Genomic DNA, 27,995 nt, shown 5'->3' on the forward strand with positions numbered 1-27,995 from the left:
GACAGAGATTGCTGACTGGTACAACAAAAGGCATGAGATGTGAATGGCTCCCGCATGTCTCATCGGTGCTAATCCTGAAGATCAGTAATCACATTTTAAAGGGAAATATTAGTAATTACTATACTCCTGATTGGAAAAAAAAAGTTAGTATGGCTGGTAAGTTCCCATCACTCTTGGTTAGTGCCATATTCCGATAAAAACCTGGAGTGGAACAGGCACTTGCTATCTAGAATTGCTTGCCTGGAGAATGAAGTTTCTTCCTCCCTTTAAAAGAATTTCACTTCCATCCTAGTGTACATGATGTCTCTTTCACTAGCCAAATTTTCAAATGATTCTTCGATGAGGAAGCTAAGACAGCTAGAAACTTTCTCTTTCTTACTTTGCCAATAAAATGCTGACCTTTTCATATGCCGTTGACAACACCTGAAACTTCACAGGAGGCTTGTTCCTTTCTTTGGACTACTCTTGAGATAGAACTTAAGTTAGAGAAGTATTTAAGATCTGAACAGAACTGTCACCTTTGTTTCCCCTGGATTTGAACATAGCCAAGGAATCGGACAGCCCTGGAAAAGACAATTATTCCTAGACTTCGGACAGGAACTGGAAGGAACAGAAGCTTAGGACCAAGTTCCTCTCGGCTTAAGGCTCTTCTAAACTTTCAGGTAGTGCTAGCAATGGAAAAGCTGCATCTTACTATGGACCAGGCAAAGCTAAAGCATGAGAACACTAGATCTGATATCTGGTTGACACGTAGCAACATATTTAAATTTCCAGTTGCAGCACTGAAATCTCCTCTGGATTACAAATGGTCTAATCTCAGACAAGTCATAGAATTACAACGGCCAAAGCTGTGATCTCCCCTGCCACCCCTAGATGCCCATCAGTTACAACCTTGGCACCTGTCCTTGACCCCTCAAAGGCCCCAGCATACAGAATCTCAGAATTGGTCCTGCAAGTAGCAACACATAAGGGAAAGCCCAAATTCAAGAACCTTTGGTGTTGTCAGCTCCCATGCCTTTTTCATTAGCGTGAAGTTTAATTAAATGTTTGCCTTACAGTCCTAGACTCTCTACTTTCTCTAGAATGCTATGGTTCCATCAGAATGTAAGCTTTCTTTTAAAAATGAAGCATTTTAATTTCTGTTTTGAAGCTGGAGCATGGCAATATAACTTGTGTGTCCTCTGCAGGTTCAAAATGAAGGAGGCAAATTAAAAGGACCATGCTTGGGTTAAACTCAGGACTTTTTGTGGCCCAACATATGTTTTTAATATACCGGATTGGGCTGGGCTTGAGTTCACTGGTTCTTCCTTGTTGAAAAGACTCATAAACATCCTCAGGGAAACAGATCCCTTATAAAACTTCACAGAATGCATTCTATTGGGAACTAAATTTCAGACACACTATCTACACACAGCTCTATAGGAAACTGTTGTTGTTTTTTGGGTTTTTTTTAATTATCTCATTGATAATATCATTTCTATTTCAGAATGCAGCATTGTCTTCCTATCATTCTGCCAGTATTGTCTCACAAACAGTACAGTCATTAAATACTACTTAAATGGTAGCAGACAGCTAACAGGATACAGACCCTTTTATCTTTGAGTCGACTTCAACCAGTACCCCAGCAGATGAAAAGAATGATGGATTTGTGTTTATAAAGTGAATTAAAAACAAAGCGCAGAGGAATTGCCTGATGCCACTGTGGGGAGGCATACTGAAGACAAGCAATCTTCTCAGTCCAATTCTATGCAAACCGATGTCTGTTTTGTAACAATTACTGTCTTATTTGTTATTCTCAGCTGAAAGGTCAAGCACAGGAAGATTAAACACATCTTTTTGGGATCTACCCATTCTGGTCCTTAAGTCACTAGCAAGTACGGTCAATACCATTGATGGACTCTTTCAATAAAACATGTAAAATGACAAGGAAGTCAGAAAAATACACTAAACTGCAAGTACATATTTGAAACATAAGTATAAATTCATACAAAGAAGATAATATAATTTGCCAGTTTTCATGCTGGCATAAATTCCTACATTCATACAGCACTCAAACCCAGAGCCTTGCCACTGAACTGAAGACTGTATCAGCTAATCTGCTTGTAACAAAGATTCTTCAGCCTAGCATGTTAAATGTATTCATGTTGGGCAATTCAGGTATATGTCAGCAGAGGGCATAAAGAAAGTTAGAAAGCTTTCAGCTGTAATCTAATCTAAACATACCTTTAAATAATCCATTGTTTTAGCATAATTCTGTTTCAATATCAACATCTGCCTTTTGTTACTGCTTGAAATTGCTGCTTCAAGGCATAGCAAGCTGCATTTTATAAACATTATATGTAATGTTGTTAAACAGGCATAAAGAAATACTCTTCAAATAGAAGTCTATGCTTATCTTCTTACAGCCGTTACCTTCCCATAACCTTTATTATATGAATTTCCACAGGAAAGCACGAGAAGACGACAAAACAAAGGCAGGTGTTTGCAGACTTACCTTTCTCAAGAAAGCCCAGTATGATTTATTACTGAAGTTCTGAATGTCATGTTAAAGTGTTACATTAAATACATCTGAAAATTAATAGTCAACACATGTAAATAAAGTTATCCCCGAAGCAGTCAGTCTAATCTTATTTGTGCAACTGAAAGCGTGATTGCAGATCTAATTCAAAGGACTTGCACAACTCAGTTTAATTTACTTATCCTATTTTGCAAAGAATCTTAGAAAAATGTAAAATACCTTAAATAGAATAAAATTCTCAATGTCTTTTGTAAACACTTTTAGGTTTAATTTGGTTGTAGCAGGACTAGAAACTCCTAAAGTCATGGCCACTGCCTTTAGTAAGATTTGCGTATTTTTTGAATCTGTAATTTTTGTGCTTGTAGCTGGTAAAAATAAGACGACAAGAACCTAGAAAATTGAAGTGTGGTCAGAGTGAATGATTGTATATTTGATTTGGACTGTCCTAACTAGCTATATCAGGATCTGTTCCTGTGCAGTACTGGAAGCACTTAGGTTCCACTGCCACGAAGAGCCGAGACAGCTCTGCACCTTGTGATATCACCAAGGCCATCAGAAATGTCAGCAATAGCTTTGGACAGAGCTCATCGCAAAGCTTTAGACACTGCATTAGGGTCTAGACCAGTGGTCTCCAAAGTGTGTGTGTGGTGGTGGGTGGGTGGGAGTACACCCCAGGGTGTGCGCAAGATAATCCACTGGGGTGCAGGAATATATGGTTTTTTTACCATTAATAAATAGAATAAAATACATCTAAATAGTGTGTTTCATTTTTAGCTCACCCTTTTTTACTATTTTTTGTATATGTACTATAATGTACATAATATATTAGTACAATAGTACATGTATATAATTTATAACTAAATATACATCTATTAGTGGTGCATGCTCAAAAATGTTTTACTGATAGAGGTGCATGATCAAAAACATTTGGAGACCACTGGGCTAGTCCTAGTACAGTAACGATATCAATGAGTAAAAGTAGAGGATGTGCCACTGTTACACTTGAATTCTTTTATCAGAATCTGATTCCCCAAGGACATAAGACAAAACACAGGAATTGGAAAAAAGACGTACATTTGTATGGTGCTTTCCCCCCTCCTCTCCTTTCTGCTTCCTTTTATTTTTCCATTTTCCTTCTTCCCCTCTGTTTTTCATTACATTTGGCACTTCTCCATCTATTAATTTCTCCACTCCCATTTGGACTAGTTACATTTTTCTTTAAAAAATGTTTTATTTTATAAAGCCAAAAGCTCTTAGCTCCTTTTTTTTTTCTTCTTCTTATTTTTCCTTTTTTTTTTTTTTTAATTTTGCCTAATTCTCTCACAATCTCTCCATACTCCCAGCATGTCCCCTTTTTCTGTCTTATTCTTTTACCCTCCTCTACCTAACCACAAGCTCCTTTTATCTGATTAGCAGACCCATCTTTGGGCCTTCCCACTGCCTATTTCCTCCCAACCCCCCTAACCTTAACCTTTTTTCTTTTCCCCGGTGGGACTTTATATTTTCCACATCCTCTCTTTCCTGTTATTTTCTTTTCCCATCACACGATGGAAGAGAAATACTTGGGAGTAGAGACGTGCCTTTGTAGTGTCCTGTTTCCTCTAGCCTTCCGGCTACCCTTTCCCTTGGCAACAAATCTCCCCTTATGAAAGCAGGAATAGCTGACCATTTGCTGCAACAAGTCCCTTCCTGTCTGAGATCCTCTACGCCACTGAAATGCAGAATATGGCATGCAGCCAGTGGAGCCTCATCCACTTCTGGCAGCAGGCTGGGAGAATTTTGGGAGGATGTACTGCCTTGCGAATCACTGAGATGAGCCGAGTGCAAGGGTGAAGAAAAGCAGGTAAGGATCTGCAGTGAGAAACGGGTATTCATGCATCTGAGAGCCACAGCAAAAGAACAAGACAATCCAAACTCAAGGGAAGACTTCCTATATTCACAGGTGCCAATTACATGCCAGAGCACATCACTTTAATTCAAGTATTGTTACTGCAGCAATCAATACGATACGCAGACAAGCAACATGCGACTTAGTGGTCAAAAGCCTTTGAAGTCTGAAATTTACTTAGTTGTTTCTCTGCTGCTACAATTTTCAAAAAGTCATTACCCTAAGTGTTTCTACATACACAATGGCATAAGAAATTATCAGTTACAGTGAAGGGTAAGCCAAAAAATATTATGTAGATACTAAGGCACTTTATTTTTCTTAGAAAAAATCCTAGAGTTAAAAGAAAGGGTCATGACAGGAGTTATCAATGTACACGCACAACTTTGGTCAAAAATATCACAACAAAGTGTTACAGTACATATCAGCTAACTTTACAAACAAGTTAAAGATGAATATTTAAATTAGTCCTCAAAATATATGTTGATACATGGGTTTACTGATTTAACCATGTTAAAACAGTCTAAGTGCTTTGGAGAGAATGTTTTCCTTTTTTGACTTCTTTCTAACACTATTTTTTCTGAATTATTCTATTGCAGAAACAGTTTCAGCACCCACATTCCATAAATGGTGTCTCCTTTTCTATGCTAAGGGTCTCAAAAGTCAATAAAAATATGACTATAGAAGTATTGATCCATAATGTATAACAAGTGCTAAATTCTATATTTATACACTCTGCGTCTTCTCTCTTTATCAGGTTATTTGAAAGTACGTGGCCTGCTTCTCCAACAGGACACAGCAGAAGACAACTAAAATCATAGAACACCAGGCTGGAAGGGACCTCAGGGATCATCTGGTCCAATCTTTGCTGGCAAAAGCACAGTCCAGCACTGGATGGCCCAGCACCCTGTCCAGCCAAATCCTAAAAAAGTCCAGTGATGGAGAATCCACCACTTCCCTGGAGAGATTATTCCAGTGGCTGATTGTTCTCATTCTGAAACACTTTTCTCTTGTATCCAATCAGAATCTCCTCAGGAGTAACTTGTAAAACGATTAAGGAGAGGGAGCACTTGCTTTACAAAGGAAAATGGAGTGAAATCTACTAGGTGTAAGATGGGTAGGACGATGGCAGAACTGTTTACCAAATCCCGCAAACATGAGATGGAGGACACTCATTTAGAAGTGAAATTTTTAGGAGATGGATTTAAAGCAGAGAAAAGAAAGTACTCCTTTTAGAGGGAGTAATGAAGTTCTTGGATTTATAGCCATGAGACACCAGTATCATGAGGTTCAGAAAGGGGATATACAAATCTGCATACAAAAGAAACAGATAGTAAAGGGCAGAGGTTTGGATGTACCCTTTAACATTTCTGCTTCTGTAATTTAGGATGCCAGTGGAGCACGAGAAGATCTGACAACAGAGAGTACACAGGTCTGCAAGCTCTTCCTAAATAGCATCTCTGACTATCACTGTTGCAGACAGAATATTGGGACAGATGGACAACTTATCGGACACTCTCAGGCACTTTTTAAGAGAATTTACCACAAGGAAAGCATTTCCTTTGCATTAGTTGCTGATGTGTTTGCATGTTCCGACCCATGTATACGTGTGATACAATTAAAGGAAAGAAGCATAACTAATCTTGCATTTATTGAGGGTAAGGTCACAGGGTTATTGTAGGAAAATTGACATATAAGAAATTAATATGTTTGTGTAAGTAAAAACTTTATTGTGCACCCATATCCTGTTGCTCTACGTGCAGTCTACACAGTGTAGAAAGCTGCAATAATGTAAAATTTAGACGTGGAAACAGATGTCTGTATGTTTCATGGAAGCCTAACGGAGTGGATCAGCTTCCATCATCATATCCAAATTGCTTCGTTAATTAGACCTATATAACAGGAAAAAAGCCCTTATGAACCATAAAAGGGAAGCAGAGAAAAGCACCGCAGCCAGTTAAACCATTCACTATGAGTAAGAATCAAATCCCTGGCTATCATTAATGATCACACAATTGACTCCAATGAAACTATACTATTATACAACAGCTATATATCTAATAGTCTTCTGTGCATTGACAGTGATACATGGAAATGTATATATCTAAAAATATTGATCAAATAGTTAAACAAACACACATCTGTACCTTAGTATTTCTGGTTACTTATCAAATCCAGTTGTTCACTGAAGTCATAGTTACAATTCAGAACAAGTGATAAAGTTTAAATAAAAACCCAACAAAATCGTACTACTAAATACATACATTCTCATGGCTGGTCAAGTCCGTGCATACCACACACAGCAAAAGAGACAACTTGGCCCAGAAGAGCTGTTGAACACTGATGAAGCAATAATCAGAAGCGAGTCATAATACTTTGTTCACACATGAACACTCTTGTTCATATAGGATTGTTTCTTAGAGTGGCTATTCCTCAAACATCCATGTAAACAAACCTGTTTATGCAAACTTCTGTAGAAAGCAAGTATAAATGTCACAGATCAGAGAGCCATAGGCAAATACAATGTGATTTTGTTATTCATGAACAATGCCTTAGTACAATGCATCTCTTTACCATTAATATGTGAAAATCTAGCATGACAATAACACACTGTGGCAGCACGGTCTGAAATGATCACAGCTTAGATTTAAAATTAACCTTAACTGCATTATTCTGGAGGTGTCTCCAGGACTGCGTATTCAGATCTGCCAGTCCTCATGGTTTTATCACACCTTATGATATCTCATGTCTCTGAAGAGCTCTAGCTACTGACAAGCAAATCTCAACTCTTCCTTAAAACAGAACCCTCTAGCCTTTGTGACTACAGAGAAAGACATAAAATACAGCCTATGTATCATCCTAACTTTTAGAATTACTCCAATTCTTTTTGTTTAGGAATCATAAATGACAGGATGACAGCTTATCTGTTACACACCTGCTATGATGGGCAAACTGAGAGAGCACTGGGTTAGATGACTACAGCAGAACAGGAACTCATACACTTTTTCAAGACTGTACTCTTCATCTGTCCTCCTGTTTGGGCTCCAAGCACGTGGTCTTTGTTACACGACTTGAGTGGCCACAAAACCTCTGACAGGCAGTGGCTTCTATTCAAGCTTGTTGCTAACTATAAATGATACTACAACACAAACAGAATTCTGGTAAGCCAGCCATGCAATACTTTGCCCTTCTCTGTATAGAATGCTACAAAAGAGTTGTCCAAATACTAAAGTAGTAAATTATCTATTTAGCACCATCATATGCCCCCTTGGGTAGCAGAAAGGTTGGAAAACCCCAATGCCTCTTGTCAGCACTTAGCTTTTATTACTGAGGTCTTTTGTGAATGTACTTGTAGCCAATTGAAACATTGCCATTAACATAACAAAATAGCACCATTCTAGGAGGCCATTTCAAACCAGTGACCAGCAGAGTTCTGTTACAGTTCTGAATAGTATGCAGCGCCTACCAAACGGACCTAGCAAACTTATTTTAATCAAGATTTGGGGCAAAATCAGAATGCATCATATGTGCCTCCAAATCAATAATGGTCTGACAAAGCTGCTGGTGATTTTGAGTTCACACTCTCCTTAGGATGGCTTACGATGCTTTTACATTTAAAGTGCACTTAGACTGGAACAAACTGGAACACAGGACATTCTGTCTGAACATAAGGAAAAACTTCTTTACTTTGAGGATGACAGAGCACTGGAACAGGCTGCCCAGAGATTGTGGAGTCTCCTTCTCTGGAGATATTCAAAACCCGCCTGGATGTGATCCTGTCCAACCTGCTGTAGGTGAACCTGCTTTAGCAGGAGGGTTGGACTAGATGATCTACAGAGGTCCCTTCCAACCCTAACCATTCTGTGGTTCTGTGATTGTATGATCTTTAAAAGCAGATGACTTGCCCAACCAAGGAACTCTGCAATGCTTAAGATGCTTGAGAAAGACTTGCACTGCCCTTACATGTCTATCTGGTACTAGATAAGTTACTGACCAAATGACTTAAAATGCTGTTCTAGATTAAGACTTATTTGGGTCTTTGGTATAATTCTGTTTTAGAACAATATAGTAAACCCACTATTTACCTGACTTCAAAAGACAACTTTAGGCAAAAACATTTGTGGCTTTGTGGTTTTAGAAGAAAGCAGTGTTCCAATATGAGAGCTCGATTCCTTTCATACGGGTATACCCTGTGCTCTAGGAGGAGACAAGGCACAACTACCTTCTTGAGATGTGCATAGCTTCTAACGTAATAGGAAGGTAAATTGCCTATCTCATCTTCAATGCTCTCTCTTCTATGTCTTCTCTTCAGTGCTGAAGGTTAGAAAACTATTTGCCCTCTGTAAGCAAAAAAAAATTGAAAATAAAAACATTAAAATTACAACCATTTGTATGATGCCTCATTTACCAACCACAAAATCTCTTCTAGGCAACAAAACCCTTTTGAGGTTTTCTAATTATTTTGAAATAGATTATTAGACTAAGACACCTTACTAATACCTCTAGGGAAAAGTTGATGTCGAGACGCTCTTTTTTAAGGTTGGCCCCTTCCTCGCTGACAGAGTAATCAGTTTTAAGGACATTTCATTTACGCTATCCTCTTTCTTAAAGTATTTTCCTTTCCCTTTTACCAGAAGTATGCTAGAATTTTACTTCCTTTCACAGAAAGAAAGAGCAAGAGGTCTTACCTGAGAAACAAAATAAGTTAAAAAAAAAAAAAAAGGAAGAAGGTATTGTGTAGAATTGTTATCATCACACAATGAATTTCTTCACAGGGAAACATTGTTTCTTTCCATCGCTGTTTTACAATTAATATTCTCTCAACACAAATTGGTTAAGAAGTTCCATATTTTAAAGAGTTCTAAGGCTATATCTTGTTGAAATTTCAATCTGGTGCTACATAAGCTCAATGGGTTTTCACACTAACTTTTAATGATCAGAAAGAGTCAAACGTTATCTGAACTGTTTAAGTAAAGGGGAGCAAACCTGATGCAGTTATCAGCTCCTGAAAACCTTTTTTTCCCCCAATGAGAATATAAACAACTTTTCATTTTTGTTTTACAAACACCATTCAAGTGAATTAGAACAAGCTTTATCAACTAATTTTATTAAAACAACCCAAACCAATCCTATCTCTGTTCAGCCTCCTCTGCTGCTCGCCAAGCACATAGGGTAACAGTAGTTGTGAATGCAAAGTTCCCACCTTTGAGAAAGGTTAAGACACTTTTCCACTTTTCAGGATAGCATGCCTATACTTTACATCCAGCTTTTCAATCTTCCTTTTGTAGTAAGGTAGCAATGTGATCTCTGATGACACTGCCTGTGGTAGAAATTTTGGGGTTAAGAGTCAGTCTCAGCAACAGCACATGAAGCAGTGATGGTCCCAGTATTAAGAGATAAAGGGCTTTTTCTATAGCAATCTTTCTATTTCTTTCTGTTGCTGAAAAATTAACCACCAAAAGTGGGGAGCACTAAATGAAGATAATCCTTGTAATTCAACAGTCTCCACTTCTGAGATGGTGTATGGTGATGGCACACAAATATACGTAGTGCCAACCACCTAAAGGATTTGCATGCCATACTTCACAGAACCATAGAACGGCTGAGGTTCAAAGGGACCCCCTGAGATCATCTAGTCCAATTCTTGTGCTCAGAACAGGGTCAGCTACAGGAAGTTCCCCAGGGCTGTGCTCAGCTTGGTTCTGAATATCTGTAAAGATGTGACCACCACAGTTGGTTCCAGTGTTTGATCACCCTTACAAAAAAAAAAAAAAAAAAAAAAAACTTTCTGGTATTCAGATGGGATTTCCTGTTTTAGAGTGTGCATTCACTGCCTCTTGTCCTCTCAGTGTGTAGTACTGTGAAAGTCTAGCTCTCTTTACTCTGTCTCTCCACCAGATATTTACACAAACAGTTAAGACCCTCCCAAACCTTTTCTTCTCCAGGATGAACAGCCCCAGCTCTCTCAGCCTCTCCTTCTATGACAGACGCTCCAGTTCTTCAGAAATAGCTGTGGTCCTGCACTGGACTTGCTCCAGTACATCCATATCTTCTTTACACTGCAAAGCCCAGAACTGGACCCAGCACACCAGATGTGTCTCTGCTCACACTGTGGAGTGGAGGGGAAGGATCACCTCTCTTGACCTGCTGGTGAGTCTCTGCGTAATGCAGTCCAGGATGCTGTTGGTCGTCTTCGCTGTAAGGGTGCACTGCTGGCTCGTGGTCAGCTGGTTGTCCACCAAGGTCCCCAACTCCTTTTCTGCAAAGCTGCTCTCAACTGTTAAGCTCCCTACTTACACAGGATACTTTTTCCTCTGGCTCTCAAAGACTATTTTCCTTATTTTTGCCTTTAAAATATTAACAATATCTACTGTATAGAGATAAAAATTTGTATCTGTAGGACCTGGAATATTCCATAGTGAGAGGTACCAAGCAGCTAGCTCTGCTGCACAATGTCAGTCAGTTAAAAGAGCCCACAAGTAAACATGCTTTTTTTTTTTTTTTTTCTTTTTCCCTCTCCAATAAAAAGAGCTTGCAAAGGAAAGCAAGTTTGAAATCAGTCAATAACAGGGGCTAACTGAACATACACTAGAACTCTTTGCTGCCACATGCAGAAAGTAAAGGAAGGAGACTTTTTTTTTTTCCTAATGTGTAGCTGGGAACTTCAAAACCTGCCTCAAAAGACTGCACCTTTAGAAGGTAATTCATATTTTATATAAATGAAGATGTTTTTAAAGTCGATTTGCCAAGGTTTCCAGAACTGAAAAAAACAGTTTACTGTCAAATATCTGTGTCTTAAAGAAAAGAAAAAAAAAAGGAATGAGACCATGTGATTCATAAAATGCTCTTTTCTTTTTCCCTAAAATACAGATATTGTCCTATTAATGAATGCTGAATCAACCTTTATTTACGATGAGACAATTGCATTTATAACATAAAACAACAGCCCATTGTCAATTTCACCAAAACGATGGTTTAAAAACAAGACAACCACCATGTCAAATGTTTTTCTCCTAGCTGCAATAGCTCACAGTTGCTTTATGTTGGTAACAAGTTTTTTGCCACAATAGGATTCTCAATCCAAGCTAGGCTGTGCCTAAAACCAATTTTAATTCCTTCAGTAAAGAACTCATCTGAAGAATTTAGGTGTAAAATACAAATCAGAACAAACTGGCAATAATTAACCATTCATAAGTGGTCCCAGAGACCAGAACCTTTACTCACCAGTGTAATCTGGCACAGCTGCATCTACTGAAGACAAAACACTGTTAGTCAGGCCTTTTGTTTTGCTTCAACAAAACACAGAAACGAAAGCAGCAGAACCGCTATGCCACCTTTTCTGTCTTCTCAATTACAGGCTGCCGTAATATTCCCTGGCATCATCAGATAGTTCTTGTGATGACACTTGATCATTTGCCTGCAATTTGCAGTACTATCAGTCAATCCGTATCACTTATCATTGCAGTTCTACATTCTTTATTTGTGCATTTCTGAAGAGGACTCAAAATGGACTTCATTCATCACAAAGCAAGCACTTAAACACTTAATGGAAACGGTTCCCATCTAAATCAGAAATAGTGGCTGTAAGGTAGTAAGGAAGTTAAATCAAACTTTGTATACAGCATGATGTAATAAAGCATTACATAGAGTTACGTATCTATTTAAGCTCACTTCCAATTGCAAAATCTTGGATTAGGGTGAAAATCTTTAAGTCTAATATTATTGCGCCTGAATATTAATCTGAAGTCCAGAACACATTGAAGCATACTTGATCAAAAATACAAACAGGAACCCAGTTGCTTGAGAACAAATTAAAATTTCTTTCTATCCCATTAAGAAACCAAAGAGCACAAGACAAGAAGTCAATGATGATTTCAAAGTAAACTAAATTTTAATTCATTACAGAAGAATGTTTATAAGTAGCTCTACAGCAGAAAACCTGTATGATGAACAGCAGAAAGAAGTAAGATGAGGCATGGGAGTGGGAGAGAGATAAAAACAGCACCTGATGATAATGAAATGTACTGACAACTCACAGCAATTGGTTACTGCTTTAGTTCTCAGATTTCCTAGAGTAAATGCGGAGTTGCTTATTATTTTGATATCGCAAGCAACCATTGCTATTTCTTTTTAAAAAAGGAAAGGGAAAACAGCGAGTGTGGGGAATATTGTTTACTGTTAATCAACACATCTTAACCAAAGTTTTCACGATACTTTAAGCTACATTTAAGTATACAATAGTCTTAATCACAAAAAATGAGCAGAACAATTAAACTACATAAGGCCTTAAAATTAGAAGCACAGTGTGTATTGTTGGAATATTACTTTCTTTACAAATAGGCTACATAGAATTAAGTTTATTTTTCATAGTTTTATTCAAGCAAAATGCATTCAAGGGAAAGGCAACTGACAAAGTTTATTTTACTATGAGTTAATAGAAAAATGTCCACATTCTCTTCTTGCCCCTCCCCCTACACCATCCAGACATGATTAGTAAAATTCCCATACAACACTCAAAAAACAATAAGCCTTTACACTAAACATCCAAAAGTAAGCCTGATCAGACAACCATAAACTTGCAAGTTTTTTATGACAGAGTTGGATGAACTTCCAGGTTCTTTCTAATGAAATATTGCATCTCAATGCAATCAGTGTTTAAAACTACATTGTCCATAAAGCCTTCTAGGTTCTAAAAGTCTCACTGGTTTCAGTTAAGTACTTAGTGGCCTCAGTAGCAATCATGTGAATGGTATTTACGTTACAACAATGATAACTTGTGGCATTATTTTGGCAAGATTAGGACTGCTGAGAAGATGAGTGGGTAAATTTGTTTAACCTGAAAGGGAAGAGACAACACAAGAACAAAACAACTAAAGCAAAAACAAGCACAAAAGATATGAAAAAATATGGAAAAAGAGATCTATTTTGACTCCCTCCCCCTATAACAGGGCATGGGTCATTTCCAGTGACTTCTTATTACATACATTAGTATTTGCTCAAATTTCATGGCTATTACACTTCACAGAACAACTGCTTAGAAGTCTGGTTTTTAATTTACACCTGTGCAACAGAGTAAGTCACAGTACATTGAGATGTTTAAAAAATATTTATAAACTTGGTTTTGATATGCTAAAGCATTTGGCAACACTTTTACAGCATTTGATTTTATATAATTAAGTTTTCATACAGTACTCTGATTTTTTTTTTGTACATCTAAGAAGAAAAAAACCTCACACAAATATGAACTGCCAAGCTTGACTGCATGATCATGTAATTCCAGTTTATAATGATGGCATTAAAACCTTCATTAATTATGTTGACAAATCATTACCTATATATTTAATGAAGGCAACCAACATGATTTGAAAACACAACCTTCAGGTTTTATGTTATGTATTTATCAAGGCGTGCAGTTCTGCAGTGAAATGAAAAAGCACGTAAATATACAAAGAAAACTACAAGTTCACCAGTTCCTGTGACACAAACTGTTTTAATCTTTCAAGGTACTGTCCATAGAGTTCCACATCATTATGGCCCGCTCCTTCTACCCACAGTGGTTCTACAGGTCTCTGGCAACGCTCAAATAATGCTAGGCCATGTGAAAAGTCAATTACTTCATCTTCAGTCCCATGGATTATTAACACAGGAGATGTTATTTTAGAAATTTTGTCAATGCTGTAAGAAAAAGATTATATCTATGAACATAGAGAGATTTATTAAATCTTTTTTATTTGACTGTTAATTTCATTTTTTAATTCACATTGTAGTTTAAACGATTTAATTTTGAATTTGTTTAAATCATTAGAAAACTAGATCTTATCAACACCCTGGAAGCCATTACAGTAGCACATGTAAAGCCACACAGAAAGGAAAACACTACCGGAAACTATTAGGATTAAGTAACAGAGCAATCCATCTAGAAGTGGTATTCATTACCATGTACACTTCAAAAAATAAAAGTCACCGGACTGATGAAAATATTACTTCAGAGTTTTTCAGTAAAAAGTGCTTGTCAGAAGTGAAAGAATTTTAGCATTTAAAGTTTGACCATCTATGGGGAAAAAAAGTTAGATGTTCAAAATACAAGTAATTATTTGAGACAAGCGTACCAGTTTGTAATGGCCAACTAGTGGCATAGCTCTGAAATACGTGACAGGAATTTTTTTCAATTAAGGTCTACTTGGTTTTCCAGTTTTTGCTACTTAGAGAAACATACACAAAAGACTGTTCAGTTACCCAGATTAACAATTCAATGGACTAGAACTGCTTGTTAGAATTAGTGATATTAGGGGTTACATATAGGAAAACTAATTACTTCTTTAACAGATACCCACTGAAATGATTAGACATGTGAAAAACCTAGAAGATTTACAAAATTCTATGAACTCCTCCAAATCAAATGTTCCTCATTGTTGTTATTCACTCTGATTTTTCCCCAACTGTTTTTTTTAAACCTTTGAAAGAAATTTTAGAGAATTTGCCATATTACTTGTTTCCCTAGTTTAAATAGAGAAAAATGCATGCAGAATAAAAAAAACAACCTACAACTTACTTCGGGAATGCATCAAAGCAATAGGTCTTCTTTGTATCAGGAAAAGCTACTCGCATTCCTGAGGTCAGTGGAGAATGAAGAATTACAGCAGCACTTTCATACCTAGCAGCAAGATCCACAGATGGTACTGTTCCTATACTCTGGCCATATATAATCACATTTTCAGGGCGGATTCCGTACCTAGAAAATTAAAAATGTTAACAAAAGTGGCATATAAAGTTAAATAGACAAAATCACAACTACACAGCAAAGCAAAAAAAAAATAAAAATCTGAAGATGAAAATTTTCCGAAGAGGACAAACTATGTGAAACAGCAGCTTGGTACAAGAACAAGCAAATGTATTCTCTAACATTCCTGACTTAAAGGAACAATTATTTACTCTGTATTTGGACTTTTTTTTTTTTTTACCTTATACCAGAATAATACTAAGATATGGGTGCATTTTTTTAAAATATGGATTTGTGAATGTACTTGTGACTTCTATACTAGTTGAATGCTTTCACTGGTAAGTTTAGTGGACCTACAACAGAAAACTGGTTACAGACTTACTAGCTCTATGGTTATCATCAAATGGAGCATAGTCAAATCTGCAAAAATTTGACTGGCTTTACTTTTTTGATACCAGATAAAAACTGTAATCCAGTAACATTGTTCAGCAATTTAATGGGATCTAGAGCATGCCCATACAGACAGTGGTCAGAATATTATGCACCCTATGTAATAGCTAAGATGCTTCTTTCTTATCACAGTTGATTTGACATGCAAGCTAGCAAGAGGAATACCCAACCTAACCCACAATTAAGACAGCCCAATAAGCACTACAAAATTAAATTCAAAGCCTCCCTTCTAGTAAGATGAAAACACTCTTTTTCTGTATTATCAGATGTAAACAAAAAAGAGTCATGAAACTAGTTAACACTTATACAAGCCAGATCTAATATATTTTTCTGCATTAGCGTGGGTACAAGAAGCAGCTGGTTTCCCAGTAACACTGGAAAAGCCTCTAAGCAGAAAGTTATGCTGGCAAGAACAGTGCTCACAGGAGAAGCAAGCTGCAGACACATTGATCTATACTAACAAAGTAGTCTTAGTCCTGTTCATACTGCAAAAGTGTATCTATCTGGGTACCTCTGTTTAACTTATTTGGGAAAGGTAGTACCTTAGATAGGAAGAGATACTACACTGCGTCACAAAAAAAAAAAAAATAAAAAAAAAATCAAACATTGCTCTCGTGCATTATCAGAAGCTTGTTCAGCTTTGAGTTAGAGCAGACTAACCTAACACCACTGTGGAACAGCATGAGGTGAGTTTAATGTTTGCCAACTGACTATAATCCTAAAAGGCTGACAATCAAATGTTTTTAGACGAAGTGCTACCATTACCTTTTCTACAATAAATGCATGCATCTTTTCTGCCAAAGCTAGGTAACAACACGCATACCCAAAAAAGAGTTCTCCAATTAGTACATTTCACATAACATTTGTAAAGCCAACGAAACAGAGGTAATGAAAAATTGTCCAGTATCTTATAAATATGGATAAATAACTGTGTTGTAACTGGACAGGTCACCAAACACTAAAATTAGGAAAGTCTAAAAGCCTCAGAACCAGGAACAACAGGAAAAAAGATGTTTCACATGTACCAAGACATTCAAATTACCAACTAACAAAAAACCAAAAATCCGCAAGTCCTGTGTGTTACATCAGTACGTAATAAACAGTTAATTAAAAAAAATATATCAAGATTTCAAGAAAAGCAAAATCACATTTAAGTACTACTAAAATGTAACTATCACTAGCAGAACTCATTAGACACCCCAATAAGCTTTCTTCATTCAGGCTAATAGACACCCCAATAAGCTTTCTTCATTCAGGCTAAAATCCATTGTTCACAGCTAACATTGTCTATTTAACTACTCATCTGTTTATGTAAATTGTGTTCTGCTAGAGCGAAACATACAAGCTATAAAAGTATTATCACAGATTCTATGAATGTATCTGTATCATGACTACTTAATTACTATCAGTGTTTCCTAGGAGTTTCTAGGATCTTAATCAAATTCAGAGTTGTAAAACACTAAGACTCAATCACCAGCCTGGAACTACAGGCAAGCCCTCCACCTCACAACAGTTCTCAGAGCATAAAAAAATTCAAACACTCTGATTAACAAAGATTTTCTCAAAATTCCAACACACAAAATTAAAATAAATTAAAGCTTTGAAACCAGAAGAAATGTAAGGTCTTCACTATTCCTGTATCTCTTCTGAAATAACAGAGAACAGCCTAGTACCTCTCTTTTCACAGTGAATCTCCCAATTCAAAATAATTCAAGTCACAATCATCCATTCTGAAAGTACAGTATGGCCTCATATCCCTTTCATATAATCTGAACAAAACTCCCATTAATACCTGACACTTTGCATCATTAGTATGGCATGAAGTTTGTAGCACGTTATGACATAACATAGTTCTCATATAAAAAACCTTGCAAATTATCACACTCGGATTTCCTCAAGTATTGAGTTTTACAAGATGCAGGCCATTGCACAGAAATATAAAACAAAGCTTAGAAGTTTATTTTGGAGTGTGAAATGTGTTCACCTGATTCGTGTCAATATGGACTAATGCTAGGGCCGCATGGTGAAATGTGACTTTCTATCATATACCCTTGTATAACCGCAGGCCTAAGAGAAATGGAGTGGTTAATGTATATAGTTTTAGCTTTTTGTAAAAGACATACTTGCGTGTTAGTTTGGACCCCATATGGTGTCAAGCCATAAAAATCTGGAGTCACCCTAAGGGTGAGCCAAGGAAGGCCATGCGCATACGTGGAATCTGGGGTAATCCTGAAGGCAGCCAGGAAGATCACCAGATGGGAGCCAAGAAAACCCCGAGGGCATGCGCAGAAAGAGATAAGCCTACTCTTGGAATTTATTCGCATAGACCCACCTTTTAAAGAATGTGTATTAGCAGAAAGGATATAAACCAGAAACAGGAACTGTACGGTGTGTGTCTTGGTAGAGCAGAGGCTCCCGGCGTACCCAGCGCTGTTTGCTTGCATTTATTCATTTAATAAATTGTCAACATAAATTGCAACCCAATTTGGGACTATGCCATTTATCACATGGAGCATATATTCTCCTCTTTCACATTAGTCTTTCCCCTCTTTTTAGATCCAAATCCTTCAGCCTGAAGATAGCTAAATATTAGCTACAAAAATAATAATAATAAAAAGCATTTACTATATTTGGATTAAAATAATCCTTTATCCATCACAGCCAAACAGACTGCCTTCACGCACCCATCACAAACTATTTGTTTCACAGCATGGAAACTAAAATTGTGAGTCCAGTCATCAGAAGTGGTGGTTCAAAGTAGTGAGACTTACGAATACTCTGGCTTGAAAAAAAAAAAACCCACACACAACAAACCAAGAAGCTTGAAAATCACAGAATATCTGCTGTGTCTATCTCTAGTCTTCCATCTTCTCTTGAACAGTGTTTGGGGAAAAAGAAAGAGCTTAACTGTCCCTCAGCTTCTCTCTCCTAAAAGTATCTCTTTCCGATCTAAAATGGAACAATTCCTGAAAAGATAACCGTTGGTAAGTTCTCTAGTCATAAGATTCATCTACTCCTCTCAACAGTCCTATAAACTCCAGGTAAAATACAAGAAGTTTGGTAGAAAATTATTATCAGTCAACTGACTACACACCTGGTCTCCCAAATGAGGAAGTGCCAGATCAAGAAGGAAGGGATGACATCCAGAGGGACCTGAACAAACTCAATAAGCGGTCCCATGTGAATCTCATGAGGTTCAACAATGCCAAGTGCAAGGTCCTGCATGCAGGCCAGGGCAATCCCAAGCACATATACAAGCTGGGTGGAGAATGGATTGAGGACAGCCCCAAGGAGAAGAACTTGGGGGTGTCAGTTGATGAGAAGCTCAACATGAGCCAGTAACGTGCACTTGCAGCCCAGAAGGCCAACTACATCCTAGGCTGCATCAAAAGAAGTGTGACCAGCAGGTTGAGGGAGGTGATTCTCCGCCTCTACTCTGTTCTTGTGAGATGACATCTGGAATATTGCGTCCAGCTGTGGAGCCCTCAACATAAGAAGGACCTGTTGGAGTGGGTCCAGAGGAGGGCCACGAAGATGATCAGAGGGCTGGAGCACCTCTCCTATGAGGAAAGGCTGAAAGAGTTGGGGTTGTTCAGCCTGGAGAAGAGAAGACTCCAGGGAGACCTTAGAGCAACTTTCCAGAATCTGAAAGGCACCTACAAGAAAGCTTGAGAGGGACTTTTTACAACGGCATGTAGTGATCGGATGGGGGGTAATGGTTTCAAACTGGAAGTGGGTAGATTTAGAATAGGTATTAGGAAGAAATTTTTAATTATGAGGGTGGTGAGATACTGGCACAGGTTGCCCAGAGAAGTTGTAGAGGCCCCATCCCCTGGAGGTGTTCAAGGCCAGGTGGGATGGGGCTTTGAGCAACCTGGTCTAGTGGAAGGCGTCCCTGCCCATGGCAGGGGAGTTGGAACGAGATGATCTTTAAGGTCCCTTCCAACCTAAGCCATTCTATGATTTTAAGAGAAAAAGTGGCAGTAGTGTTCTTCTCTTAATTACAGACCACCCTGAGGAAGCGGAACATGACAGTTACAAAGCCATACGCTGTAAGTAGCTGTTCTGGTCACAAGAGCTCAAAGACATGCTGTAAAAACTGTTGATATCTTTGAAAGCTCATTATGTTGATCTTAGGAGTAATGTAAATAGTATTGTCTACTCAAGTAATCTTATATAATGAGTGTCAGAATAAACAGGCCTTCAGTTTGTTCATGGTGGTAATGGTGGGGGTTTTTTTAAGTCATAATCACCAGCAAGGATCTTTGAACGAAATCTTTAAAGTCGCTGTGCACAGATGTACCTCCTCAGAGAAAGCACTGTTCCTTAGGGACAAGTTATTCTGGACTGAATCTGGCATAAAATTTAGATATATATATTCCACAGTTTAAAGGCTGCTCACATTTTTCTTTTTCCCACAGCAACTAAGATTTCAATTTCTTTTAACATCCAATTCATCCTTTACATTTGTGCACCTAAGGGCTACCTGCCTTGACAGCACATGGAACTTGAAGACCGGTTTTCACATAGAACTAAATGTACCTCTGTTGACATAATCTTGCAGGCATCCACACAGAGAATCTGAGCACTCACAAACTTCTGCCCTATCCTCACAGTAAAAGTACAGGTTAATGTCACTACAAAGCTAAGCTACCGCCAAACAGAAGAGAACCACTTTCCTATTTGCATCTTCAGCCACGTTTCCCCTCATTTGGCTTCAGCAACTAGTTTAGGAAACTGAATTAATCTCTTCTGGGTACTCCCAGAAGGGAGAGCAACTACTTTTCTGCTCCTTTGTGCTGGCTGTCTTTATGGCCAGGCAAGAAATGACATGCCACTGGTGGGTTAAAGGAAGGAGCAAGCCAATAAATTGTTGCAACTGTACCATCCGACCACTCTTTAGAATCAGGGCCCAAGCTAACACGGGGCAACTACTGAAGACAGTATCCTCTTCTGCAAGCCCACATATTCTGATCAAATATACATAGTTTATTGTAAAAAAAGGCAATCCTCAACACTCCTGCCTGATCTTTTCAGCTTCTGGCACAGAAGAAAAACTGCTAAACAGCAATGAAATATTCTTTTTTTTCCCTCTGTGACAAACTTCACAATGTGTTGTAGCAGAAACTCTGTTTCTTTTATATTTCTGTCTCTGTAACAAGACTTGTTCTGCACTTTACTTATCTTAGTGGCAATCCACCTCTTTTTCGCTCCTCCTACCTTTTTTTTTTTTCTTTTCATAGAATCACAGAACAGTTTGGGTTGGAAGATGATCTAGTCCAGCCCCCCACAACAGACAGGGACATCTTTCACTAAGTCAGGCTGCTCAAGGCCATGGTTGACCTTACCTTTAATACTTTAATTGGATATACATCCTATACCACTTATATTAGATATTCTTCATATTACATACTTTCATTGTACATGTATCACATCACCATGATGTGCAATATGCAAACTACAAAATGCATGTCTTGCTCTAATGAGTGGGTTTGGGTTTTGGGTTTGTTTGGGGTTTTTTTGTTTGTTTTTTTTTTGAACTTCAGTTACCTTTAACAACCAAATCCCAGCTGAAACTATCATACTGTACTTGCAGGCTCTTAGAGTACCTGCCATTTTGGCCTTGATATACTTAAGGGAGACAAAACAATTTATCTTTTTACTTCTGAACTACTGCTTTTGATCTAGAAGACTCAGTCACTTTACAATAATAAAATACAGTATCAGTAAAATGAACCTTAGAAGGGTACATTTTCAATAGTACCTCTCAGGCTAATGAAGAGGTGTAGTAGATGCTCTGGTGAGGCCACTGTTTGTGAAGCTATTGCAACACAGGCATTTAACCAATGACAGCAGTGCTTGGGGCACAAGGAACAAGGGGGAACATCCTGAGGGAATTTTCAATGCACATTTCAGAACCTTTTGTCATCATGCACATAACACACAAAATTACACCTACAAATTGCAGAACATGAAGGGCATGAACATCCTGCACACCTTTAACTATCAACATTCCAGGCCATGAATAAAATTGATGAGCGTACAGCTCTTCAACTCAGATGCACATTCCCCTTCTTGTGTATACAACACATAACATTATTAGAAGAGAAAGGGAACTATGTTTTATGAGAGGCAAGCCCATTGACCATGCATGTAGTAATCAACAAACTGCACCTCCTCTGTCTCTCTCATGATGGTTTGGCCCTTTCTAAACCCTACAATGCTACTGGTATATTTGATTTATTGGCAAGATTTCTCTTCATGATAAACTGAGCTACTTTCCCCTACCAACTTAAATAAAAGCTCAAATTCTCTCCAAATATTCAAAGTTAAGGCACCTCATCTTTTAGCAAATTCCCCTCCCTCCATCTTTGAATGAAAAAACCCCAAACAAACCATAATTTATGAATTCGCAAAAGAATACTTTCAGCCAACATCCAAATAGATTTGATACTATTCCTATATTTGGCTGTTCAAATTATGGACATTCTGTCCACTTTGACACATCAATCAGATGTTGAGATATACCCTTCATTTTTTCAATTATTATACTGTCCATGATAAGCAACAATGAAAAGGCTGTTTGGCGTCTTAAAGGTAAATCCAGTCATTAGGAAACTCCAAGTCTTCAGGTTTCTGAATGAGCACCACTTGCCCTGCATTTGCCTGGGGCTGGTTAAACCTTTCCACCCTTGCTAGGGTGTCATCAAAGGGCTTCAGAGACCAGGACAGCAGAAAACAGGCGTATCCTAAAATGACTCCTGGCATTTCAACACTTTGTAGCTATGACAGTCAGAAAAAGAATGTTCTCACTTGCAGCTTTTATATAGTGCCATGCACATGAATATGCAACAAAGCGCAACTTTCCCAAACACGATGGCAGTGAATCACCTTGCCTTCTTCTACAGTCAGCATCCACATGGATAGTTACTGCTTCCTATTAAAATACTCAAAGCAGGTAAAGAATAGGGACATAATTCATAATCTGCATGTGCTGTTTACCTTTTCTGGTCTGCTGCCAAATTAGCCTTCTGTATTCATTTACAGGACTGATAATATTCACATACCCTTACAGCAACCAATTTTAAGAAAGTGACATTGGACCAACCTCACCGTCATCCTCAATACTAGTTCCAGCCTATTTCACTTTAGGTGTCCAGTCCCCAATGGACAGTTGTGCCAATTTACAGATGACCATCCGGATTGTCCTTCCAAGATAAAAAACTTAACACACTAACACATGTCCACCACAAGCAGCTGTGTTGACTGCAGAATGAAGTCCCCACCAGGATTTCAATTACCCTCAAAACACCTTTTAATGCTGGGTTCTGTGATCCCATTTCTCAGAACAGGGAAAGCAGAGAGCTGTGGGTGGCTGTGATCAACCTCCAACAAAGGTAATTTCTCCATTCTTTTCTTCGTCCCATCACAATCCGCGAGGCACAGTTTAAAAGTCTAGGATCCCTTTCTTCTCTCATACCATCAACATAATTTCAAAGAAGTTACAGCTATATTTACATCTCTCCTGCAAACAATCTGCTGAATTAATCTGTTTTTGCAGAACACTTGCATTATAAAACGTTAAAGATGGTGTCAGTGTTAACACTGACAGAACAGGCTATGCTAGAAAAGTGAATCCATGCTGCAGCAAATGCTTAAAGGTTCCATTCTGGTCCAGATATTCATCAAGTATTTAAACACAGCTGAGCACTGATTCAGGGCTCAAGAGAATACTGTGGACTGGTAACCGAACTGTGTGAGCCAGTATACCCAGAGTCACGTGCTGAACTTCTCCCTACTACATTCAGCATTCAGATACAAGTACAAGATGAGGTCTGCCAGTTGGAAAGTTGTTGGAAGTACCACAGTGGAAACTAGTAATACCAACCACTTTTTAAGCAACGGAAAAAATTCAGTTCACAATCGTGAAATGCAGGAGTTGTGCAGACGAATACAAGCTGCATACACTCTACAGAATTACATATTTGTAAAGGAGGATTTGACACAAAGAATAAAGGCAGACAGCAAATGGGATTGAGGTGACGTAATTCCTGAATGGAAGAGGGAAAAGCAGATAGATGAAATACGTATTGAGAGTTCTCCCCAACAATGCTGATCAACAAAGGGCATGTTCAGATGGGATATTATAATGAACAATCTTATTTGATTAGGGAAGGTACACGATGGATCATTCAAAAATGGAGTAGAGAATTCAAGTTCCAATCACATTTCCTTTTAATCAGAAATTTGTCACAGGGTAGAAGAGGCAACAAATACAAGTTAGTTCATAAAACAGAGCCTCTAAACTGACATAAACAAGAAGTTTCACCATCTAGTTCTCTTCCATCAGAGGATGCATCCAGAATCTTTCATCTTACTACTTTATCTCTCTAAAACCAGAGGCTTAGAACACAGAAGCTGCTGAAACAACATCCTTCCAATTTGCATTATTTTCCTTGTCTAGTTTTAATCTATTTGAGCTAACACTACTGATGCAAATTCCTGGTTTTTGTTCCTACTGTAATGTATCTACACAGATCAACTACAACCTCTCCCACACATCATATTTTGCCAAGATAAAAACATCTTTTTGTTTTATATAGAAAGCTATCTTTGGAAATACTGTAGCTAATAGTCTGAATTCTGAAACAAAGGTGGTCTGAACACCATACCGAAATCCAAACTGAGTCTTACCAGCTTCTCTTATAACAACTTTTCCACTGCCCCTTCCTACAAAAAAGTAGGTGATGGAATTATCTGAAAAACCAACCTGTACCATCTCACACCCACATCACACTAGTGACTCAATTACTGGGGAATCAATTATTATAGGTTTTTTCCTATCTTCTGATACTTCCAACTGAGAAGACCCCAAATCGTGACAAGGTTTACCTTCTAATCATTCAAGACTGAAACATACATTATTAAATTTCATCCCATTCCAGTTCTTCCAGTATATCAGTAGTATATACTGCTCACTACTGACAATGCCTTCAGCATAAGGCACAGCAATCAGCTGGGATATGAATCCATGAATCCTGAAATACAGCATTTATGTTTAAACTACCAATGCAGATTAAGTACAACCATTTTAAAGTACACTGTAAAAGAAAAATATCAGCTAAGTCTTACCTTGTCCTAAGAGCCACCCAAGCAGCATCAATGTCAGCATACAGATTCTTCTCTGTTGGCTTCCCAGAACTTGCACCATATCCAGAATAATCATATGAGAATATGTTGCAATTAATCCGTGAACCCAGTCCTATGTAAAAGCTGCTCATCTGACCTAAGTCAACAGCATTTCCATGTGAGAAGAGCAAAGTATACTTGGCGTTAGGCGAGCAACGCACAAACATACAGGCAATCCTGTTGCCTTTGCTTGTTCTAGTCATGAAACACTCAATGGCATCTTTTTCTCTAGAAGAATATTGCCAGTCTGCTCGCTCTGAGAGATGTAAAGTCCAGCGACTACCACTCTCATCACACATCAGTGTGTACGTGGGATCAGGAGGTAAGAATGCCAGCTTGGAGGCAATTTTCCCTGGGCATGGCGGACAACAGAACAGGCAACACAGTTCACTAAAGGAAAGATTATTCATCTTCTAGTCTGAAACAGGAAGAGACAATGGTATCAGTTTCTAGTTACAATCCTTTACAAAAAAAAAAAAAACTCATGGAAAATGTAAACTTAACCTCTCTAGAAAATAATACATAACTTTAATGGAAACATTTAACAAAACATATATATAAATACATATGTAATTTCTATATAATAGCTTATTTGATGTTATAGGCTCATTCTAAAGTAGCTAATTATTAAAGAAAAGTGGTAACTCTACAGCCCTGCCAGATATTAAAAGTAAAATATGATTACCCAGGGAAAGAACAAGCATGAGTTTTGGAGTTTCTTTGGGGAAATGAAGTCCCCCATTTTAAGCCATTAAGAGAAGTGTTCACCCCATCAACAAATACATATTTTATAAAAAAACAATTAAAATACATTGCAGTGTTTGCAGGATACTAAGGCTATGCAAACCTCTGCAGCCAAAAAAATCACGACAGCATTTTCTAAATACAGAGAAACATGTATTGCAATCATGAGTTACGTGCTCCCGTAAGCAGTATCAGCAGTATGAAAGGTGCATGAAGGTAAAAACTTAGAAGGCAAACCAAGATGCTTCTGCTGGCTTAGCAAACACTGTAGACTCTTAGTACACTAAAATCCAGATTTAAACTCTTCCTTGCTCCACATACTGGCTGATATAAATGTTTTCAAACCCTTTAAAGAAATTATTAGCTAAAGTTTTCTATATTGCACACAGGAATTGGGACTATATTAATGATATGATTATTTTTATTCCATACATTAACAAAAACATCCCAAACCAAATGCTTTATCACAGATATTTGGCAAATCAATATAATCTATACTACCAATTCAAAGCATTGGTTAACAGAGTGAGGGCAGGAAAAAAAAGTGAACACACATAAACCTAAAGTAAGCTAGGTAAAGATACACTTGTCCTGAAAAGCAGGCATTGTGTCCTCTTAATTTACAGCATGGAGAAGGAAGACAGGGGAAAAACATAATCCTTTGTTGCGGTAATATTTTTTCTTGGAGGTAGGAAGAGTAATGAGATCTGGAAACCAGTATACCTAAGATCAGCATTTAAACAACTTTCCTTGTGTTAAGTCATCTGACATTTCACCTCAACTTCAACAACTTTTCCATCCCAAATCTATCTACAGGTCTCAAGCTCAGTTCCTGCCAGGTCACTGTGAACAGAAACACTCTTACAGTTAAATGTACCAGCTTTGACTGCTAGATCGAAGTTTACAAATGGGAGCAAAACAAGCTGATTTCTGACATCCACAGTTCCATGTCATTTCAGAAATACTTGGGTAATCCAACAACAAAATTTTACTGCTAACTATAACACTTGGTGATATTTAGATCATATTTCAAAGTTTGTCCTCTAACTTGTATACAAGCATAGTTTCTACACCTGTATAAATTTCTCTTTAGAAAAGCTTCAAGGACACTGCTGTAAGAACTGTTGAATACAGATCACAGAACAAATATCTGTATTTTGTGTGTATGAATGGTCTCTTCCCTGTGGTGGAGTATGAATGCATACTGCATACAATGTTACATAGAGTACACTTGTACAGTAGTAAACACAAGCACAGCGCGACAGTCAGATAAGCAGCATGAGCATTCTTGGAATACTAGTCCTCTTTGTAGGGCACAAAAAAAAATTTCTTTTTTTTTTTTTTTTCCAAGGCCACCACAGCCAAGTGCTTTCACCCCGACTCTCTAGTTTTCTTCAAGATAGGGGGAAATCACAGATTTTTAGATGCAGGTGACCAACATTACCAATTTAGTCACCAGATGGCAGGAAGGGTGTACTGATCACCTCCCATAAAAGGGTAGATTGTCTCTTAAATGAAGATCCTGAAAAAATGACCATATTTCTGCCAGCTAAATAAACCACCTCATGTACTTATGTAATCAGCATAAGTAGTCTCTTAAATTTGGAATAGCTCATTTGTTCTCTGTCAGGTGAGATTATCTGGACCTGAAGTTTAATTCTAACCTGCAAGTCAGGACAAGAAGTGGAAGAGGTCTGTCTATGGAAGAGGTCTAGGGATTGGCAAAAGACTTGGGCTGTTTTATCCACAGGAAAAACTCAGTACTTTTTTCCTTCTCCACGTCTCATAGCTGAGAGCACCAGAGGAACCACTTCTTTCACCTCTACTTAGAAAGTTCATGTTCACAGCCCAGAAAAACTGCTGTGATGCTTCAACAGGCTTTTTTTTTTTTTTTCTCTTCTTCAAGAAATGCTTATGACCCAGTATTCAACCACACTTCTATCAGAAACTATTAAACTGATCTGTTCTGAGTAGGTTTTCCCACAAGAAAAACTGAAAGACAAAGGCAGATAGTACAATTTATTTCGGAGGGTGGGGGGAATTATTTTATGTGAAAAATTTAGAAGAACATGTACCTCCAAAAGTGAGGCATAAATAGCTCATTCTGCCCAGGAACAGCAGATTGCGCTCCGTTCCAGCATACAACGATAGCTACAGAATTTCTTACTTGCTTCCTAATCTACTTGTCAGAAAGAATTGAAACAGGAGTTTACATTATTTATAACTATAAACAGTGCAGCAACACTACAAATATGATCTCACTCAGAAAATATTTGCTATTTGTCAAAGTCACTTCAGAAGACTGGGAGCTGGCCTATGGAATTCATGCACAGGGCAGTACTGCAGTAACCACAGTTAATCAGCTGAGGTGGTACTGTGCCCCAAGATAGCTTAAATGCGCTAAAAATGGGCTGTTGCCACATATGGCAAATGACTTATGCTGAAGACCATGGCGTAAGTACTACTTCTCCCCTATACTAGACTAATGT

General features: G+C 37.9%; 1 protein-coding gene across 1 annotated transcript; it reads right to left on the bottom strand.

Moving 5' to 3' along the window:
• Positions 1–12,565: 12,565 nt before the first annotated feature.
• ABHD17B (abhydrolase domain containing 17B) lies at positions 12,566–25,183 on the bottom strand. Its single transcript, XM_009886399.1, has 3 exons — positions 24,706–25,183; positions 14,956–15,135; positions 12,566–14,078 (listed from the first exon to the last, which is right to left on the bottom strand). Exons 1-3 carry the CDS (start codon positions 25,170–25,172, stop codon positions 13,859–13,861), a joined length of 867 nt encoding a protein of 288 aa, XP_009884701.1. The 5' UTR covers positions 25,173–25,183; the 3' UTR covers positions 12,566–13,858.
• Between the last annotated feature and the right edge of the window lie 2,812 nt (positions 25,184–27,995).

The sequence above is a fragment of the Charadrius vociferus genome, unplaced genomic scaffold (genome assembly GCF_000708025.1).
Source record: "Charadrius vociferus isolate BGI_N301 unplaced genomic scaffold, ASM70802v2 scaffold505, whole genome shotgun sequence".
In the NCBI taxonomy this organism is placed as follows: domain Eukaryota; kingdom Metazoa; phylum Chordata; class Aves; order Charadriiformes; family Charadriidae; genus Charadrius; species Charadrius vociferus.

What these genes read in the sequence shown, in the direction of transcription:
- ABHD17B (XM_009886399.1), bottom strand. Translation starts at nt 25,172, where the DNA reads ATGAATAATCTTTCCTTTAGTGAACTGTGTTGCCTGTTCTGTTGTCCG. An exon ending in TGGGTGGCTCTTAGGACAAG is followed by an intron (nt 15,136 to 24,705) that starts GTAAGACTTAGC and finishes TTAATTTTCTAG; the next exon opens with GTACGGAATCCGCCCTGAAA. An exon ending in TGCTTTGATGCATTCCCGAA is followed by an intron (nt 14,079 to 14,955) that starts GTAAGTTGTAGG and finishes TTTTTCTTACAG; the next exon opens with CATTGACAAAATTTCTAAAA.